The sequence below is a fragment of the Macrotis lagotis genome, chromosome 1, assembly GCF_037893015.1.
Source record: "Macrotis lagotis isolate mMagLag1 chromosome 1, bilby.v1.9.chrom.fasta, whole genome shotgun sequence".
Lineage (NCBI taxonomy): Eukaryota > Metazoa > Chordata > Mammalia > Peramelemorphia > Peramelidae > Macrotis > Macrotis lagotis.
Window position 1 is genome coordinate 490,085,569 of NC_133658.1, and position 20,629 is coordinate 490,106,197.

A 20,629-nucleotide genomic window follows, 5' to 3' on the forward strand; every position below is an offset into this window, starting at 1 on the left:
TATTTGGAACTATGCCCAAAGGGCAACAAAAATGTGCATACCCTTTGACCCAGCAATATCACTACTGAGTCTATATCCTGAAGAGATGATGAAAAAGGGTAATAACATTTTTGTACAAAAATATTTATAGCAGCCCTGTTTGTGGTGGCAAAGAATTGGAAATCAAGTAAATGTCCTTCAATTGAGGAATGGCTTAGCAAACTGTGGTATATGTGTCATGGAACACTATTGTTCTAGTAGAAACCAGGAGGGATGGGATTTCAGGGAAGCCTGGAGGTATTTGTATGAACTGATGCTGAGTGAGATGAGCAGAACCAGAAAAACACTGTACACCCTAACAGCAACATGGGAGTGATGTTCAACCTTGAAGGACTTGCTCATTCCATCAGTGCAACAATCTGGAGCAATTTTGGGCTGTCTGCAAAGGAGAGTGCCATTTGTATCCAGATAAGGAGCTTTGGAGTTTGAACAAAGTGCAAGGACTATTCCCTTCAATTTAGAAAAACACAGATTTCTTATTGTCTGATCTTGTTACCTCTTAGACTTCTTGTCTCTTCTCTAAGGATATGATTTCTCTCTCATCACACCCAATTTGGATCAAGGTACAACATAGAAACAAAGTAAAGACTGATAGATTGTTTTCTGTGGAGGGGTGAGGGGAGGGAAGTAAGATTGGGGGGAAAATTGTAAAACTCAAATAATATCTTTAATAAAAATTAATTTAAAAAAATCTGATTTTCTTCATGTGAGAAGTGTTTTGCCATTGTTTTCATAAAATTTCTGAGTCTGCCTTGGCAGGTAGACTCCCAAGGATTTTATATTGTCTGAGGTTACTTTGAATGGGATTTCTCTTTCTAGGTCTTTCTGCTGCATCTTGTCAGTCATATATAGAAATGTTGAGGATTTATGAGGGTTTGTTTTATATTCTACAAGTGTGCTAAATTTGCTAATTATTTCTAGTAGTTTTTTAGATGATTTCTTGGGATTCTCTAGGTATATCATCATGTCATCTGCAAAGAGTGAGAGTTTTATCTCTTCCTTCACAGTTCTAATTCCTTCAATTTCTTTTTCTTCTCTTTTTGCTGAAGCTAACATTTCTGATACAATATTGAATAGTAGTAGTGATAATACACATCCTTGTTTCACCCCTGATCTTACTGGGAATGCCTCTTGCCCATCCCCATTGCATTGCTGATGGTTTCAGGTAGATACTATTTATTATTCTAAGGAACAGTACATTTATTCCTTTGCTCTCCAGTGGTTTTAGTAGGAATGGGTGCTGTATTTTTTTGTCAAAAGCCTTTTCAGCATCTATTGAGATAATCATGTGATTTCTGCTAGGTTTGTTATTGATATTATTAATTATATTAATAGTTTTCCTGATATTGAGCCAACCCTACATTCCTAGAATAAATCCTACTTGGTCTTAAAGTATTATCCTCATGCTAACTTGTAATCATTTTGGTAAGATTTTATTTAAGGTTTTTACATCTGTATTCATGAGGGAGATAGGTCTATCATTTTCTTTCTCTGTTTTAACTCTTCCTGGTTTAGGTATCAGCACCATACTGGTGTCATAGAAAGAGTTAGACAGAATTCTTTCTTCACCTATTTTTCAAAAAGTTTGTATAGAATTGAAACCTATTGTTCCTTAAATGTTTGATAGAATTCACTTGTGAATCTACCTGGCCCTGGAGATTTTTTTCTTAGGGAGTTCAATAATTGTTTGTTGAATTTATTTTTCTGAGATATGATTATTTAGTTATCCCCTGACAGCCAAGGCAGTTTTGGTATGTTCTTTCATTATTGTCATTATCTAGGATGAAATCATTGCTTCTTTCTATATTTTGTTGTTTGATCCACTCATTCTCTAAAATGAGGTTATTTAGTTTCCAAGTAGCTTTGGGTTTATATCTCCCTGGTCCAATACTGTATGTGATTTTAATTGCATTATGATCTGAGAAAGATGTATTCACTATTTTTGCCTTTCTGAAATTAGTAGGTTTTTATACCCTAGTACATGTTTAATTTTTGTGTAAGTACTATGTACTGCAGGAAAAAAAGTATACTCCTTTCTATCCCAATTCAATTTCCTCCATGCTTCTATCATGTCTAGGTTTTCTAACATTCTATTTACCTCCTTAACTTCCATCTTGTTTATTTTATGGTTAGATTTATCTAAATCTGAGAGCAGGAGTTTGAGGTCTTCCACCAGTAGAATTTTGCAGTCTATATCTTCCTGTAACTCCTTCAACTTCTCCTCTAAGAATTTAGATGCTATATCATTGGGTGCATATATATTTACTATTGAAATTACTTTATTATCTATGGTACCTTTTAGGAGGATATAATTTCCTTCCTTATCTCTTTTAATGATATCTTTTTTTGCAGCTGCTTTAGCTGAGATAAGGATTGCTACCACTGAATTTTTCACCTCAACCTGCTCACAAGAAACTCATTTGAAGCAAAATTTATTTTGTTCCAACCTTTTCCCTTTATTCTATATGTGTCTCTCTGCTCCAAATGACCTTTCCCAAGATCACACAGCTGGGTAGTTTTTAAGTATCTGAGACCGGATTTGAACTCAGGTCCTCTTGACTCCAGGGCCAGTGCTTTATTCACTGCACCACCCACCTGCCTCCACATTCACTTACTTTTTTTTTTTTTAACAAGGCAATGGGCTTAAGTGGCTTTCCCAAGGCCACACAGCTAGGTAATTATTAAGTGTCTGAGGTCATATTTAAACTCAGGTACTCCTGACTCCAGGACTGGTGCTCTATCCACTGTGCCACCTAGCCACCCCATCGTCTTTGGTCCTTTTATCAAGAATAATCTCTTTTGTAATTTTCTTGTATCTCTTTCATTTCTGTCTAATTTTTCTTTTTGAGAAGCTCAAAATTTAAATTACCTCTGTGATTTATCAAGCTTGACATCTTTTAAGGCCTTTTTAATAGGACCCAGTTTCCTATGGAAAACATCAGCATTCAGCAATTCAAAATGAATTCAGGTGATTGATGCATAGAAGTCATTACTTTCATAAAAAGAATCAGTCTCAATCTGCTGGTACTAGAAGAGAGGATATGCTTTGTATATTCACAAATAATATGAAGATACCACTTGTTTTCATTGATGTCCTTCTGGTATTTTCACTTGAACTTGTTAATTAAATGGTTTACCATGAGATTGTCAAAATCTTCCCCACCAAATTGGATGCCCCCAGCTGTGAACTTGACCTCAAAGATACTATCTTCAATGGTAAGGATGGAGACATTGAAAGTACCAACTCCAAAGTCAAAGATTAGCATTTTTTTTCTTGGCACCATCCTTTTTGTCCAAGCCATGAGCAATAACAGCAGTAGTTGACTCATTATTGGTTTAGAGTACATTAAGACAAGTGATGGTTCTAGAAGCTTCAGTGACCTGATTTTGAGAATCATTGAAATAGATTGGTACTGTGACCACAACATTTATAACAGTCTTTCTGAAGTTCCATCAATTTCTTTAATCCTGATGAAAAATACTGAAGATACTTCTAGACAGACTTTTGGTCTCCCCTTTTACCTCACTTGGACCTTTAGCCTACCTGTGTCATTCACCACCATGAAAGGACTGTACAATTTCATCATCAAATCTGTGACCAATCAGATGTTTAGCATAAAAAGCTATGTTGGTGGGGTTCATTGCAACTTGATCCTTTGCAGCATCACCAGTTAAATATTCTGGGATGGTGAAGGTGACATAGCTTGTGGTGTTTCTGTTTTTTTTTACTAGCAACAGTCTCCTTTTTCCCATGTTGGAAGACTCCCTCACAGGAATGTAGTGCCAAGAACAATAAGAACTGGGAGTCTCTTCAACATTGTTATTGGGGGGTCAAAGTCTGTAGGTGACTGCTATGGAGGAAGAAGGGCTGCCGCTGCACTGAGCAGGACAATCAATATTTTCATCAAAGAGAATGACAATAATCAGATAATATAGCAAAATTTATGGGATGCAATGAAAATTGTACTTGGGGGAATTTTTATATCTCTAACTGCTTACATCATTAAATCAGAGAAGGAGGAGATCAATGAAATGTGCACCCAACTGAAAAGATTCAGAAAAAACAATTTTAAAATATCCAATTAAACATCAAATAAGAAATCTTGAAAATCATAGGACATTAATAAACTTGAATAAAATAAATGTTATAATAAATAAAACGGAGCAAGTTTTATGAAAATGAAACCCCAATAAAATAGGTTAAATTTTGTTAATTTGACTAAAGAAGAAAAACGAATCTCTAATATCAAAAAACTAAATGGGTGAATTCACACCAATGGAGAGTAAATTAAAGTAATAATTAGGAAATGATTTGCCCAACTGTTTGCCAATAAATATCTGACAATCTGAGTGAAATGAATGAATATTAACAAAAAATATAAATTATGCAGAATAACAGAAGAGGATTTAAAATAATTAAATAACTCACTAAGAAAAAATCCCCAGAGCCAGATAGGTTCACAAGTAAATTATAACAAAACTTTAAAGATCAATTTATTTCAATAAAATATAAACTATTTGGGAAATAGAATCCTACACAAATTCCTTTTACGACACAAATATGCTACTGATTACTAAACTAGAAAGAGCCAAAATAAAGAAAGAAAATTATATTAGCCAAGAGCTAGCAGTAATTTGTCACCAAGATGACACACTAGAATTAAGTGGGATTTGTATCAGAAATTCAGAGTGTTCACTGATGGGAAAATTAACAATATAATTGACCATATCAATAATAAAATCAACAGAAATCATTTAATTATCACTTTTTGGAAAAATGCATTCCTATTAAGCTAAAAACATTCAGAAGCATAGGAATACATAAAGATTTCCTTAAAATGTTAAGTAGCTTCTATTTAAGAGCATAAGGAAACTTTATAATGGGGATAAACTAGAAGAGTGAAACAAAGACAACTATTATCTCTGCTATTCTTTAATATTGTACTAGAAATGTTAGTGTTATCAACAAGAGAAGAAAAAAGAATTGAAGAAATTATAGTAGGCAATGAAGAAACAAAACTATCACTCTTTTCAGATGATGTGATATACTTAGATATACTTAGAGAACCAACTAAAAATTTCTTGAAATATTTAATAACTTTAGCAAAGTTGCAGGACATAAAATAAATTAGAGAAATCCTCAACATTTGTGTGTGTATATATATATATATATATATATATTATCAAAATGTCAATTAGAAAGAAATAAGAAGAGAATTTCCATTAAAAATTACTGTAGACAATATTTTAAAAAAGGAATGAACACAATATTTAATAGACAATATTTAATAGACAATATTTTAAAAAAAAGGAATGAACACAATTATAAAACACAATTTTCATGCAAATAATGTCCTATTATTTGGAAAAATATTAGTTGCTCATAAATAGGCCAACTGAATATACCAAAAATGATAATGATAATTCTATCTAAATTAATTTACTTATTCAGTGCACTACTAATCAAACTATCAAATATTTATTTTACAGAGCTAGGAAAAACACAAACAAAATTCATTCAGGACAAAAAACAATCAAGAATACCAAGGGAATTAATGAAAAAATACAAAAGAAAATGATCTAACTGTACCAGATCTTTAAATTATATTCTTATTCTTATTCTTATTCTTATTCTTATTCTTATTCTTATTCTTATTCTTATTCTTATTATTTTGGTTAGGCAATGAGATAAAGTGATTTGCCAAGGGTCAGACAGCTAGGTAAGTATTAAGTGTCTGAGGCTGGATTTGAATTCAGGTACTTCTGACTCCAGGGCCGGTGCTCTATCTACTGTACCACCTAGCCACCCTTTTCAAACTATATTATAGAGTGACACATTTTGGTGCTATTTGGTGCTAAGAAAAAGAATGGTGGATCAGTGGAATAGATTAACAAGACACAGTAATAAATGATTATAGTATTTATTGTTTGGTAAGTTCCCAAACACTATCTTCTGGGTTAAGACCTCAATATTTGACGAAAAAAATTGCTTGAAAAAAATAGAAAACAGTAAGGGAGCAACTGGGTATAGACAACTTCTTGCATTCAGGATAACATCAAAATGAATACAAGATTTAGAATTAAAGGGTAATGTCAGAAGCAGATTAGGAGGGCAAGACAATATTTACCTTATCAGATCTATGGAGAAGGGAATGAATTTATGACTAAACAAGAGATAGAGAACAAAATGGAAATTCAAAAATGGATAATTTTTATTATATTAAATTAAATGTCTTTGCACAAACAAAACCAATGGAACCAAGATTAAAAGAAAAGCAGAAAATTGGGGAACAATTTTTATAGTAGATATTTCTGATAGAGTCCTCATTTCTCACATATATAATCAAGTCAAATTTATAAGAATATAAGTCATTGCCCAATTGTTAAATGAACAAAAGATAAAAACAGACAATTTTCAGATAAAGAAATGAAAGCTATCTATAGTAATATGAAGTGTTTTGACTTGAGAAATGCAAATTACACTAATTTTGTATCACCTTACACCTATCATATTCACTAATGTGACAAAGAAGAAAATTGATCAATATTGGAGAGAATGTGAGAAAGTTGGGACACTGTTGGTAGAGTTGTGAATTGATCCAGCCTTTATGGAGAGCAATTTAGTACTATGCTCAAAGATCAATCAAACTTTACAAACCTGGTGTTGCAGCAATATCACTAAAAAGTGTGTATACTAAAGAGATTTTTAAAAGGGGGAAAGGGCCTACATATACAAAAATATTTATAACAGCTCTTTTTTTGGTAGTGACAAAGAATTGGATATTGAGTGGATACTCAATTGTATGTCTGAACAAACTGTGGCATATGATTTAATGGAAAAGTATTGTGCTAGAAGAGACATAATATAAGAGGTGGACTCAGAAAAACTTGGAAAGACTTACATGAACTGATGCTAAATGAAGTGAATAAAGCCAGAACATTGTACAAAGCATCTAGTAAGACTGTATGTTGATTAATTATGATTAACTTTCTTCTTCTCAGTAATACAATGATCCAAGAAAATTTCAAAAGACTCATGATGGAACATGTTTAGAGAAAGAACTGGTAGAGTCTGAATGCATTTCAAAGCATACTATTTTCACTTTTTTGTGTGTATGTGTTTTGGTTTTTTTATTCTTTTATAACATGACTATAATGGAAATATGTTTTATATGTATTCACATGTATAACCTACATCAGAGATTGCCTGCTAGCTTTGGGAGGGAGCAGGAAAGGGAGGGAGGAAATTTGAAACTTAAAACTTTATAAAAATGAATTTTGAAATTGTATTTTCATGTAATTGAAAAAATAAAATATTATATACATAAAAAATATTTGTATTTCTAGCTCATCTTGAAGGATCTAAGGGAGGACCAGGCTATGATGGAGAAAGAGGATATTATGAAGAGTCACTTTATAGGCTTTACAAGCATTATGTAGAGGTCTATATTGATTGATACCATTCTCTCACTTACTTTAATCTTTCTGACTACTAGCTGATTCTGTTGCAAAACAAAATAAAATATTTTCCTGCTTGTCCCATCCTCAAAAAAATCCATTATTTGAGCCATACCTTCCTAGGATAGCCTATATCATTTTTAAAAAATAGAGCAGTATTCTACTGTTGGACTAGAAAATAGAAAAAAGTAATGGGATACAATCTCATATGTGGTGAACTTTGTGACATTTCACAAAACCTTTGGAAAGGAGCCTAATTACTTGGGGCTCAAGTGATGGTAGATTATGAATTTCCCATGATGGAATTGATATGTTTTGAGAATTTACCCCTAGTAAACCATCTTCAGAAGGAAAAAAAAAGTAAGGGGTGGGGAAAGACTGACATAAATCTGAGAAAGAAAACTCAAAGACATTGACAGAAATTAACAGGTAAGACAATAACGATAAAAAGAAATATGACATCCATTATAATATATAAGTTCAGAGTTGCATGAATAAATGTGGTGAAACATAAAAAAATGATTTAATACCTGATGATGCAGAGGTTAATTGTGGATTTCTAAATAAGCAAAAAACCACAGCAAAATATTTTCAAATGATTCAAGAGAGAATTATGAATCATGAAAAAATTTAGGCTTCCATAATCCATATATATATATATATATATATATATATATATATATATATATATATATACAGTTAACAATTGAAATAGTGAATAGGAGAGAAAGTACAGATTCAAGAAAAGTGAGTGAGTCACACTTTTTTGGGAAGATCACATTCAAGGAGCATGAAAGGGATGAACATTCACAAATGATTTAGTGGAATGGAAAAATCTTAATTCCCGATGGCAAGTCTCACCAAGGAAACATAAGAAAAGAAAACTGGCTGGAAATGTGAATATACTTAACTGAAGAATAATTTGAAAGAGAAAATTAAAAAAAAGAATAGGGAGAAGGACCAGCGGGAAGATGAGTTTAGTTTAGAACAGGGGAGGGGGGAACTTTTTTGCTGCCAAGGGTTATTTGAATATTCATAATCTCATTCACCTGCCATATTTGGTCAAACATTTAATTAATTCATCCCTAAAAAGCTCCTAGATTTATTGAATTTCCAGTCTCTCCTGTGGTTGCCATGGTGGAGTCAGGTCAAATGATTTCACAGGCTAAATGTTTCCTGTGCCTGGTTTAGAATATGTAACATTTGAGGTTATAATGAAATAGTCCCATGGAGACTAGAAGACATTTATAAGCAAATGACTAAAGCTAAGGAGAAAGATTAGAAATAAATCCATAATGTGGACAGTTAACAATTGAAATAGAGAGTAAGAGAGAAAGTGTAGAGACAAGAAAATTGAGACAAAGACACACTTTTTAGGAAAAACCACAATCAAGGAGCATAAAAGGATCATCCTTCACAAAGAAGAAAAAGTAGTATTTAATCATAAAGGAAAAAAAATAATAATATGAAAGTCAACTAATAATTAAATATTGCTTGATATAGGGTTAAGACCACCAATTCTAATTTGAAATTGATGTCTTAGTAGGTGACCGAGGCCTCATTACTTTGTCTGTAAACAGTAGTTTTCTTAATTGTAAACTGAAAGAGTTAAAGTAGATATCCTCAAATCTTTCTTTTAGCTATAAAATTATATGAATGAAAACTAAACAAGTGGGTACTTCTGAAAGACAAGAATGTTTTCATATTAATGGAAAACATTTATATTATAACTTACCTTTTGATTTTTGATGTTTCTATAGTCCCATGTTTGTCTTTTAACTTAACTTCAATATTGCCTTTCTTCTCAATTCCCTTTATAGTGACAATATCAAGAGAATAATGAAATACTGTAAAATAAAAAATATACATTTTGAATGGCATTGTTTTCTATTCTTTTGGTTAGTGTGCATTTATATTGTTAAAAATTCCTGGGGCAGCTAGGTGGCTCAGTGGATAGAGCACCGGCCCTGGAGTCAGGAGTACCTGAGTTCAAATCTGGCCTTGGACATTTAATAATTACCTAGCTGTGTGGCCTTGAGCAAGCCACTTAACCCCATTGCCTAGCAAAAAACCTAAAAAAAATTCTTTTCATTTCCAATTCAAGACTTTTCTCCTTTTTTCCCTCCCTCTTCCCTTGAAACAAAAATAATAATTAGATATTCTCAACAGACTTAGTAACCATAATTAATAGTAAACACAAGAAATTATTCACCAAATCTTCCCATTAAGAAGATATATTTTCTTACCTCTACTCTAAAAATAATATTGATCTTTACAATTGCATATTAGCTTTTTTTAATCTTTTGCTTTTATATCACATTTGACATCACTACATCTCCCCCACCTCCCTGTGAGGCTTCCTTTATTAATAAAATTAAAAATTTCTCTTCCCTTCACAAGAAACCAACTATGCATTAATTTTTTCATATATTATTATATGTAATATTCCATATTCATAGTGCCTTATCTGTGTAAGATAGGCTAGTGCATTTCCTCCTGACTCCAGGGCCAGTGCTCTATACACTATGCCACCTTGTTGCCCCCTTGGCTAGTACATTTTCTCAGCTCTTCTTCAGGCTTAAAATTAGTCATAATTAATTGTGAAGCAGTCAGATTTGTTTTACTGTACTGTTCTTTTTTGCATAGTTTCTATATGCATTGTGTTTATTGTTTTCCCAATTATACTTCAATTTGCCCTGTTTATATAAATTTTCCATTGTTTCTCTGAATTCCTGAATTATCCTACTATTGTTTTCTCTGACAATGAGATACATATGTTAGAGATGGAACTTGCTACTCAGGATGAAAATCAGTTGTTTCGAGTACTGACTAAAGGGGACCTATGACATGAGAAAGAATTAAAATGTGAACTGGTATGGGATGAGTTATGAACCTTTCTGTTCCAGATCTCATGGAGAAACAAAAGATAAAAAAAGAGGAAGAGATGTGGAATAATAGGATCATAGACTGAGAGAAAGAACCTTAAACTTCATCTCATCCCACCACCTTATTTTAGAAAATGACTTAAGGGGATATTAATAATAAGTGAATGAGCCATGATTCCACCTCAGGTCATTTGTCTCTGAACCCTGTTTTCTTTGTGCATCACAATGGATTGAGATACACAAGGCACAGAGGGCATGAAGGATAGAGATTAGGGTTGCATGTTCTGGAAATAGGAGGATTAATTTTTTTTTTTTTTTTGCTGTGGAGCACTGTATTGTCATTGATTTCTTCAGTTGGTCCCAGATGGCATTTTGTTATTATGTGAATGATCATAGGGGAAGAAAAGTCCAGAAAGAGAAAGAAATAGATGTGATGGATAAGGGACCCTGAGATGTAAGCAGGAATATGCTGATGAATGTTTAATAGATAATAATGTTTAATAAATAATAAATTCATGTTTAATAATAAATAAATAATGAATATTTAAACTATTAAGTTTAATCTGTAATCTTATTTTACCCATTATTTTTTGAAGTCAAGATCATCAACATAATAAATCATATCCTAGTTGACTGTGTCTGTTGATTTTTGACATGTAAGTGCTCAGAATGAAAATTTAATTTAATGACTCTAATGAACTTATATGACTAATTCCAAAAAACTCTTGATGCTTATCAATTCTATTTTGACCACAACTTTCACATGTGCCCCAAAGTCTCCTCTTGACACTGCCATAAACTTGGCATAGGCACTCACCATTTCATTGCTCATGATTGCTAATTATCGCTCATTGGAGTCCTACTTTGATGTTTCCCTTTGATAGTCTATTTAGTTATTAGATTGATTTTCATGAAGAACTAGCCTGACCACATTTCTCCTTTATTCAGTAAACTTAAGCATCTCATTATCATATCATGGGTTAATATATAATCTTCAGCTTGATTTTAAAATCTTTATAACATAGTTGCCTCCTACCTTTCTAGTCTTTTAAACTTTTACCCAGAGTATTCTACAATCCAGTGACACTGGCTTCCTTGATACTCCTGGAACAAGATATTCCATAACCTAACTTTTTTCATGTTCCTTGGCACCAATATTCTCTCTCCACTCATATCTACCTCCTGACATCCTTCAAGTCTCAGTTAAAATCCCACATTTGTAATAATCATTTTCTGTTTCTTATTCATGCTACTGCTTTCCTCTTAATATTATCTCGAATTTAGTCCATATATATTTTGTTTTTATATAATTGTTTGCACATTATCTTCTCCATACATTGTAGGTTCCTTGAGGGCATGAACTTTGTCTCTCCATGACTTAGCACAATCCCTGGCACATAATAAACACTTAAATTCATGTTGACTTCATTTTGGCCAGAGACAATGAAGTCTCATTTACTAGCATAATACAATATTTATAAAAGTAAAACAAATAACAAAACTTCAGTCTTTCATAAAAGTACATAAAAGGGTGGCAGCATGTTAAACATTCAGAATTAAATGCAAATTAAAATGCAAAAACTATTTTTTTCTCTTAATATAACCACTTACAACAGAATGGCTCCTTTGGTGAAGTATTAAAATAAGCCTTTAGCCCAGTAGAATGCTTTTTCACTATATCATTTTTCCAAAGATTGATAAAATAACCTGCAAATTGAATTAAAAAGTAGAATACATAAGGTAGAATTCTTGAAAAAATCCTCTTTGGATTTTACCGTAGTTCACAAAGTTATTCAACTTCCTGAGGGAAATACTTTCACAGTTTCTCATACATTATCTATATGTCAAAGTATTTACTAGTTATTCTTTTGTAAATCTGATACTATGCTGAGTGCTAATGACAATAAATCAGATAATCAATCCATTTGTGTTTTATGTCATAAGTCAAATCATTCAACAAATGCACTTTGTGGTCTGTTCCTACCTCATTTCCTCTACCCCCTGCCGAATACAAGGTCCAACTCTATATTTTGAGGAAGAATTGTGTTGGTCCAGCTAGGTGGTACAGTGGATAGATCACCTGCCTTGGAATCAGGAGGACCTGAGTTCAAATCCAGCCTTGCACACTTGATACTTACTAGCTGCTTGACTTTGGGCAAGTCATTTGAACCCATTGCTACACACACACACACACACACACACACACACACACACACACACACAGAATAAAAACCAAAAAAAGAAATATCTTATCACCTTTAACAAAGCCTGCAAAATGATAAAACTATTCTGTTGCCTCAGAGCATTTCAAACAATTAATCTATGAGTCTTTTTGACTCTATGAAAGACATTTATATCTAGATTAAAATCTGGAAATTCAAGTCTTCACTTAGACTTAGAAGTTTTAGCACAAATATTTTCACTATCACAAAGTATGATATTGATTCTGCATAGCTCTTACCTGATATGGGGCATAAGTTTAGTCCAAAATCTTCACAATCAGTACAATGACCGTTTCTAAATGATTCATATGAATGACAAGGAAATGCAGTCATATTGCACTTTGTTGACAAAGATGAGATGAATAAAAAGATTGCTCTTTGGTGGGAACATTTTACATAAGAGGTAACTCCTTAACAATTAAAATAAAAAAATAGAAATGTATTTAAATAAATTATTTGCTGAATTTATATAAACTTTTTTATTCCACCACAATAATCATCTACCTAAAATTTAGCTGACATGTTATTTATGATAATATTGCCGAAACCCTGTCAAAGACTTCTACATATTAACAGAGCTATCATTTTCTATTTGTTAAGAAAAATGTATACATATTAAGAGTCAGGGCTCAATTTAAAGTTTTTATTCTCCAACTGTAACAAACAATTGAAAATTTCATCCTTGCCAGACAATTTTAGTGGGAATCTAAAGGAATTTGTTATTGCTGTTGTTGTTTAGTTATTCAGCTGTGTCTGACTCACCATGACCCCATGGACCATAGCATAGTAACACTGTCTATGTGGTTTTGTTGGCCGAGTTACAAAAATGATTTGCCATTTCTTCCTCCAATAGTTTTAGACAGACACATAGCTTGTAAGTGTCTGAAGCTACATTTGAACTTAGGTATTCCTGAGATCCACCACTCTATCTACTGAGTCCCCTAGCTGCTTCAAAGAAATTGTACCTTTTCATTATTCAATGACATTTTTTTGATGAAGATATGTTTTAGATTTGACCTTTCAAATATTATTTATCTCTTGAGGTAGTCAAAATTTAGTTCAGATACATTTTAAGGAAAGATACTTAACCACCATTTTATAACATGGTTTCTCTGGTATATTTTTTTTAGCATATTGAGATTAATAAAGAACAGGAAGGGTCAGTTATACAAAAGAGTTCAAAGGTCAGTTGCCAAGTTAAAAAAAATTGTCAGCAAGCCTGGGAGGATGTTCTAGGCATTTCCAAGGCAATACACTTCTCTATTCATTATCATCTCTATCAATCAACCTTGAACTGGTTTTCTCCCTATCTCAACTTGAACTAATCCTCCACATCACTTCTTGGTCATCTTGACACAATACCAGTGCTGAAACACTGTTCTCATCTCCACTATATAACCATTTAAGTTCCTGTTATATTTTTCTCCAATTAGAAAGGAGCTACTCAAGGCAGAAAGTATCTTATTTGTCTATATTTTAATCTGCAGCACTTAACACAATGTAGCACAGTGCTAATTAGCACAGTAGTAAGTGTATAACAATTTTTCGGTTTGTCTCTCCTCAAATAACTAACTTATAAATAAACAAACTGTGAGAATACATATAGACAATTGTAAGAATGTCAGAAATTGCCTCACATAAGAGATAATTCTCTTTGCAATTAAATTTCACTTCAGTCTTACAGGCTTTAGTCAAAAGTTATTCATGCTACGAGATTGATGCCTACCAGAATATAAAAAAAGCTGAACCTAGAACAAAAAAGTACTTTCAGTTATCAAGTCAAACTTATATCTCCCTTCCTCTTATGCTTGCTGCTTCTTGATTTCACTTAAGGATTTATTTTTCTTCTGATTCTTTTACTTTTCCTTGCTATTCTTTGAATACCCTTTTATATGAGCTCTAGCCCTCTAGAAATATTTCAAGAGGTTTTTTTCAATTCAATTTCAATAGGGGTTTGTTATCCAACTTCATTCTCTGCTTCATGCATGTTTCAAAATATAGCCCTCATAAGGAAGTTCTGTCAATTTTTTCAGCAGTCCAAATCTTACTGAAATACTCACTTAAAGTAGCTCCCTTTAGCAAAAGATGTACCTGGTTCCCAAAGCCCATGAGAGGAAAACTGGCAACTTCTAACCAAGTTGGAAAGGCTTCAAGTATGGGTTTAATAGTAGAGTTTATCCAAAGACTTTATCCAAACTTTAAGAAGATTATTATTATAAAATTGGCTCCTACTAGGTGATTTTTGCAGACTGGAAAATTTTATGATTTTTTTGCAGGTATTTCAGGGGTTAGAGCAGGGAGGAGCAATGGTATAGACTTTGGTATACACTTCAATTAAACTCTGAGTTTTGTTAGTACATGTTACTTTTGCACAATTTTCAGCACTCCAGTCTTTATATTTTCTTTTCTTTTTTCTTTTTCAAGTCAATGTGGAAGTGACTTGCCCAAGGTTACACAACTGGGTAATTATTAAGTGTCTGAGGCTGGATTTGAACTCAGGAACTCTTGACTTCAGGGCCGGTATTCTATCCACTGCACCACCTAGCCACTCATTCTTTGTATTTTCTTGATGGGCACAAGCAATTTTTCTTCATATTACCGTTTTTAACTGACATTTTTGCTGTTTTTCTACATTTGAGAAGCTTTTATTATATACTTAAAACTTTTGACCATTGCTATATGAGGTAATGCAATAATGGAATCAGGGAGAATTTGAATTAATAATATTACCCTAAATGTTAACCTTCTCCAGTCATATTATATTTTAAACAGCCTAACTGCCATTTTCAAATTTGTTTCTGTAGAAGGATATATTTCACTGTTGAGACAAAAAAAGCATAATACCATGAACTTCTTTCCTCATTTCTTCTTTTCTGACCTTGCTGTCTTGCCTCTCCCTAAGCTTTCCAAGCATTGAGCATTCAATATAGGACAACAATGCAATATGGAGGCTCAGAAAATATTTTTACTTTCCATTGTTCTAGAATACTTCTTTATGCCAAAGTTATTCAAAATAAATGATTGACTGAAACCCTGTAAATGTTACTGGAATGATAATGATTGTGATAACAATATTAGTCAAATTTTGTCATACTTTACTTTAGTACAGACTATTAAGATTTTTCATTTGTGTCTCACCCTTCATGAACATGTTTTGGGATTTTCTTGGTAGAGATACAGGAGTGGTTTGCTGACCAGGGTCTCCCAGTTTGTAAGCATTTGAGGCTGAATGAATTTGAACTCAGCCACCTTTCAACTACACCACCTAACTTCCCCTTAGTACAGATTACTACCAATCAAAAAATTGACACACATTTATTAAGCTCTTTTTATGTGCCAGACTCTGTAGTATTGTGTAAATTATCTGAGAAAAACAGTATTCTGATATGGTTAATTTTATGATAATGATCATATTATGAGATTCTAAATATACCAGGCAGGCATGAATGTCTGATTTTAATGAGATGAAACTGCATTTAGCTAATTTATCCCTCCTTAAATAAGTCATCTGTTAGTTGCACACTATTTCAACTCTTATGCAAATACTACATTCTTTTCTTCTTTTATACTTTTAATTTTGTGTATTGATGTGTAAATAACAACCTTGTTACCTCATATAGCTATGGTCAAAAGTTTTAAGTATATAATAAAAGCTTCTCGAATGTAGAAAAGCAGCAAAAAAGATGAGTTAAAAACAGTAATATGAAGAAAAATTGCTTTTTCCCATCAAGAAAATACAAAGACTGGAGTGCTGAAAATTGTGGGAAGGTAATATGTACTGACAAAACTTAGTTTAATTGAAGTCTACAACAAAACTAGCCTCTGATAGCTACTCAGCATTTTAATCTAGCTATGTTTAATCTATTTTAAAATATCTATCCCCAAAATGTTTTGGGGATTTTTTTAGTTGTGCTGGACAATAAATGGATTTAAAACTTAAAACATTGTCCTCATTGAAAAATATATCAATATACCAGAGAAATCAATAGAATGACAATTAGTTGATACAAATGCATAGCTTAGTTTCACTGCTTACCACCTTTGTAACTGAACCTTTTATCTCTACAAAATGGAGTAAGACTGAGCTTCTTACAGTTATGCTACTTTTTTATTTTTGAACATTTTTTCTTTCTAAAAGTAGGTAAACTTTCTCAGTTAAAATTGCAAAAGATCTACCTGAAAATATTGTTTTGGGGCAGCCAGGTTGATTTTCTCCTCCATTAGGATAAAAATCTATATGTCCAATAGAGTGACTAATACCAAGACCTAAAGAGGAATCATTCAGGAATTATAAGATATACATGATGCAATCATTAGTACAGCATACAGAAAAGATTATTACTTTAGGTTTTTCAGATATTTGGATAAAACTTAAAAAAGTTCATGGAAATTTTATATACATATACATATTTATATACATATGTACATATACACAAAAGAATGACATATTTCCTTTCTATTATAAAATAAGTTCTTACCTCATTGAAATTGAACCTATTTAATAAAGATCCTTACTGAAGGAATTTGTACAAAGACAAGAAACTCTCACTTATTTTCTTTGAAAATTGAGTTAATATTGACAAAGATGTCAAGACATACATCTCTCTTTCATGCTAAAGAACCTATAAAATACTACATATATATATACATATTTTGTATGCATATGTGTGTATGTATTTATATAAGTGAGGGTGTATGTGTCTATGCATGAATGTGTACAGAGAAAGAGAATTATTATCCACGATAGAATCAGCAAAAACTGAAAAAAAACCCACATAATTTCTCAAAAGAAGTGCAAATATTCACTTGTTGCATTTTAGCTATAATCTGGTAATTGAAAATTGTTTTTGTTCATGTTCAATATGGTTTATGGAGTCATCAGTCATGGAGATAGTAAACTGGTATCCATATATTTATCTATCTGGATATCTAAATATCTATATATATATGAATATAGCTGATAAATATGTATCCAAATATACATATAAGTGTACATGTGCTTAAAATCTACTTACATATGCAAAAACCTTTCATAGAGTTACACATACAGACTATTGAAAATTTGAATCATGAAATTTAGGCAAGAGGACAGTATATTTGCATAGATATCTAGCTAAGTTGAACATAGCAAACAAAGAATAAGAATGTGTAAGAACTTCTCCGTATATATAGTAGTGTACAGAGTGAACCCTCTCAGGAATTGATGTTAGATCTAGCCTTATTTAATATGTTTATTTACAATTCAGAATGGGAAGTGCACAAGATTTATAGATGTTTAGAGATAAAACTAAATATTTTCTAAAATAAATGAGAGGAGCTCCTAAGAAAGCTAAAATTCGATTCAAATAAGTATTTTAGGTATTGGCAATATAAAAATCAAAAGTGAAATGGTCCTTGGCCTCAGAAGGGATTGTGTGATATGGTATGCTAATTTAACTCCAGAATAATAGATTAAATTTCATTCTGTCCATTAAGTCTCTTTTTTACCTCTTTCCATTTTTCAAATATTCAACAGTTTTTCTATTTACTTTCAGATCCTCTTGACTCTGGGGTTGGTATTCTATCCATTGTGCCACCTAGCTGCCTCTATCTATTCACATTCAAAGGAAATGAAATAAATATTGAAACTATTTTTTACCACCAGCATCAGAATGGATGACATCAACAAATTGTGCACCTGTATGATCTAATCTCATTTTTGCTGGCAGATAATTGAAAGCTGGCCCTGCTGGATCAATTCCTGAAAAGCAAGAAAGAATTTATTTTTCTAAAAATCAAGTTTAACTTCAGTATTCATGAGAATGGGTAGTTGAATATTGATGTCACACTACTTTTCACTATGAGATTAAGACCTACTGATATCTTTAAAGGAAAAATAAAATCCAGAATGAGTAAATAGCTTCATTCTGTAAAGGATTTTATTATTAGCTCTTAGTAAATTTAATTTTTTAAATCATCTTCTTTACTTGATCACCAAAAATTGCACTGAGATTTTAACTTTCTATTGCTTTTTTTAAAATTTAATTTTAATTTATGGAATAAAACATTTCCATAACATAGTACAATTAAAAAAAGATGATTGCCCATGAAACTGCATATCTACTATATACAATTTGCTATTCCTTTCAAGTAAACAACAAAAGTATGCAACTTTTTTCTTTTTTTTTACTTCCCTCCCACTCCCCTGTCCTAGAGATGGCTACCATTAGACACAAAAACATTTTGTAGTTGGATAAATAAGTGATTTTCCTAAAGAAGCACTTGAGAGTATGAGTTATTTCACTTACTGTCTTAGTCTAATCCAGGAAAGCTAAGTGGAAATTTGCATATATTCTGTAAAGCCTTAGAAATGTGCCCTAGGCACTTAATAAACATCTCTTGATTGATTATTTTGTTTTATTTTATTTCCTTTACTTGAGAGGAAATTCCTTTTGCAATACCTAATCTGTCTCTGATGAACTAAGGGAAAGAGGGCTTCATCCCTAGTCTTAGGACTCCAATACAAAAATCTTTTCACTTTACCAATTTAGATCATATTCTTTCAGACAAATTGCTGCCCAACCTTGCATCCTTTATCTTATAAAAGAAAAGTTCAACATTTTGAAATCAATTATAACCATTCAACTATATCCTTTACTAATTTTGAAAATTAGATTCTACCCAATGATTTCTTTTGAATTCTGAATGCTTTCTAGTATATATGTATCTCTATCATCTTCAATTTTATAAGCATCTATGCTTTTATCAAAATTAATGAATTAAAATATTAAAAAGCACAAAGACTAGCATAACTGTTTTGGGCAATACTCTGGTGTTCTTCTTCCAAACCAATATCTAACCATTATCAGCTATTCTGGAGGCCTGGCAATTTAATTAGCTTAAAAATCTAACTGTAATGATTTCAACTAAGCCTATATATCTCCATGTTTTACACAAGAATTATGAAAAATTGTTAGATATTTTGCTGTACTCTGGCTAAAGTGCTTCTATAGCATTTTACAAGATTTACTAGTATAGTCATCATTTAAAAAAAAGAAAAAGAAAAGAAATGAGGCTAGTTTAGGATTGTTTATTCTTCTAGAGTTGTCTGGTTTTATTAGTACCATTTCCTTCTTAAATACCTAAGAACTATCCTTTAAATGATCCATTCTAGAATTTTTCCAAGAAGTGAAATCAGACTCATTGCCATAGTTTTTCTTTTCTTTGAAAACTGAAGCAACATTTGCTTATCTCCAGTCTTATAGTATTACTCCTATTTTGAATTATCTTTCAGTATTTCAAGAACCACATTGATACCTGGGTATGTCGAACTCATGAAGGGAAGCTGAGACATTCTCTTATTTTCTTATTAAAATATCAAATTCCTATAAACTATTTTTATTCTGTTCATTCCAGTAAAAAACCCATTTTTTCTTGACAGAAAACCAAAATAAAAATAAGAATTATGTAAATATTCCTTTGTTCCCTTTGATTATCATTGTTTCAAATACAGTAAGCAGTAGTGCTGTGCTTCTATGATCTTGTTTTTTTGCTAATTTATAGATTATCATCCCTCTACTTCTTATCCTATAGATGATTTGTCTCTGTTCTTACATAGTACTTCTTTTAAATTTCATCTATATTATTTTTTAACATTCCTTCATAATACATATGTATAATTTGTTACAAAATTCCCTTCCTCCTTCCCTTCCCACCCTCTCTCCTCAACAGTGAACAAGGTTAGCATTGTACATACATATTTTTGATAAACGTTTATAAATTAGTTGTTTTCAGTATGAGGAATTAGGATTAAGGGAAAGAGATACATGAGATCATTTTTATAACATATTCATCAGATTCTGAAGGATATTTTGTTTCCTTTTTGTTTTGTTTTATATTTCTTCCTCTGGATGGGGATAACATTGTTCACAGACAATCTAATAAGATTATCCCAGCTCTCTGAACTGCTGAGAGGAAGTGTTTCTATCAAGGTTGATTATCTCACAATGTTGTTGTTAATGTGTACATTGTTTGCTTGGTTTTGCT

General features: G+C 32.0%; 1 protein-coding gene across 1 annotated transcript in view; it reads right to left on the reverse strand.

Annotated features, from left to right (window-relative positions):
* Positions 1-2,904: 2,904 nt before the first annotated feature.
* The window catches only part of LOC141504845 (lipase member H-A-like), a 33,949-nt gene continuing 16,224 nt past the window's right edge, over positions 2,905-20,629 (reverse strand). Inside the window, exons 3-8 of the mRNA XM_074210185.1 lie at positions 18,243-18,344; positions 16,781-16,870; positions 12,844-13,014; positions 11,994-12,089; positions 9,233-9,344; positions 2,905-2,965 (exon numbers count right to left, since the gene is read on the reverse strand). Of these exons, the coding sequence (XP_074066286.1) occupies positions 2,905-2,965; positions 9,233-9,344; positions 11,994-12,089; positions 12,844-13,014; positions 16,781-16,870; positions 18,243-18,344 (632 nt within the window). The remainder of the gene's footprint in view (positions 2,966-9,232; positions 9,345-11,993; positions 12,090-12,843; positions 13,015-16,780; positions 16,871-18,242; positions 18,345-20,629) is intronic.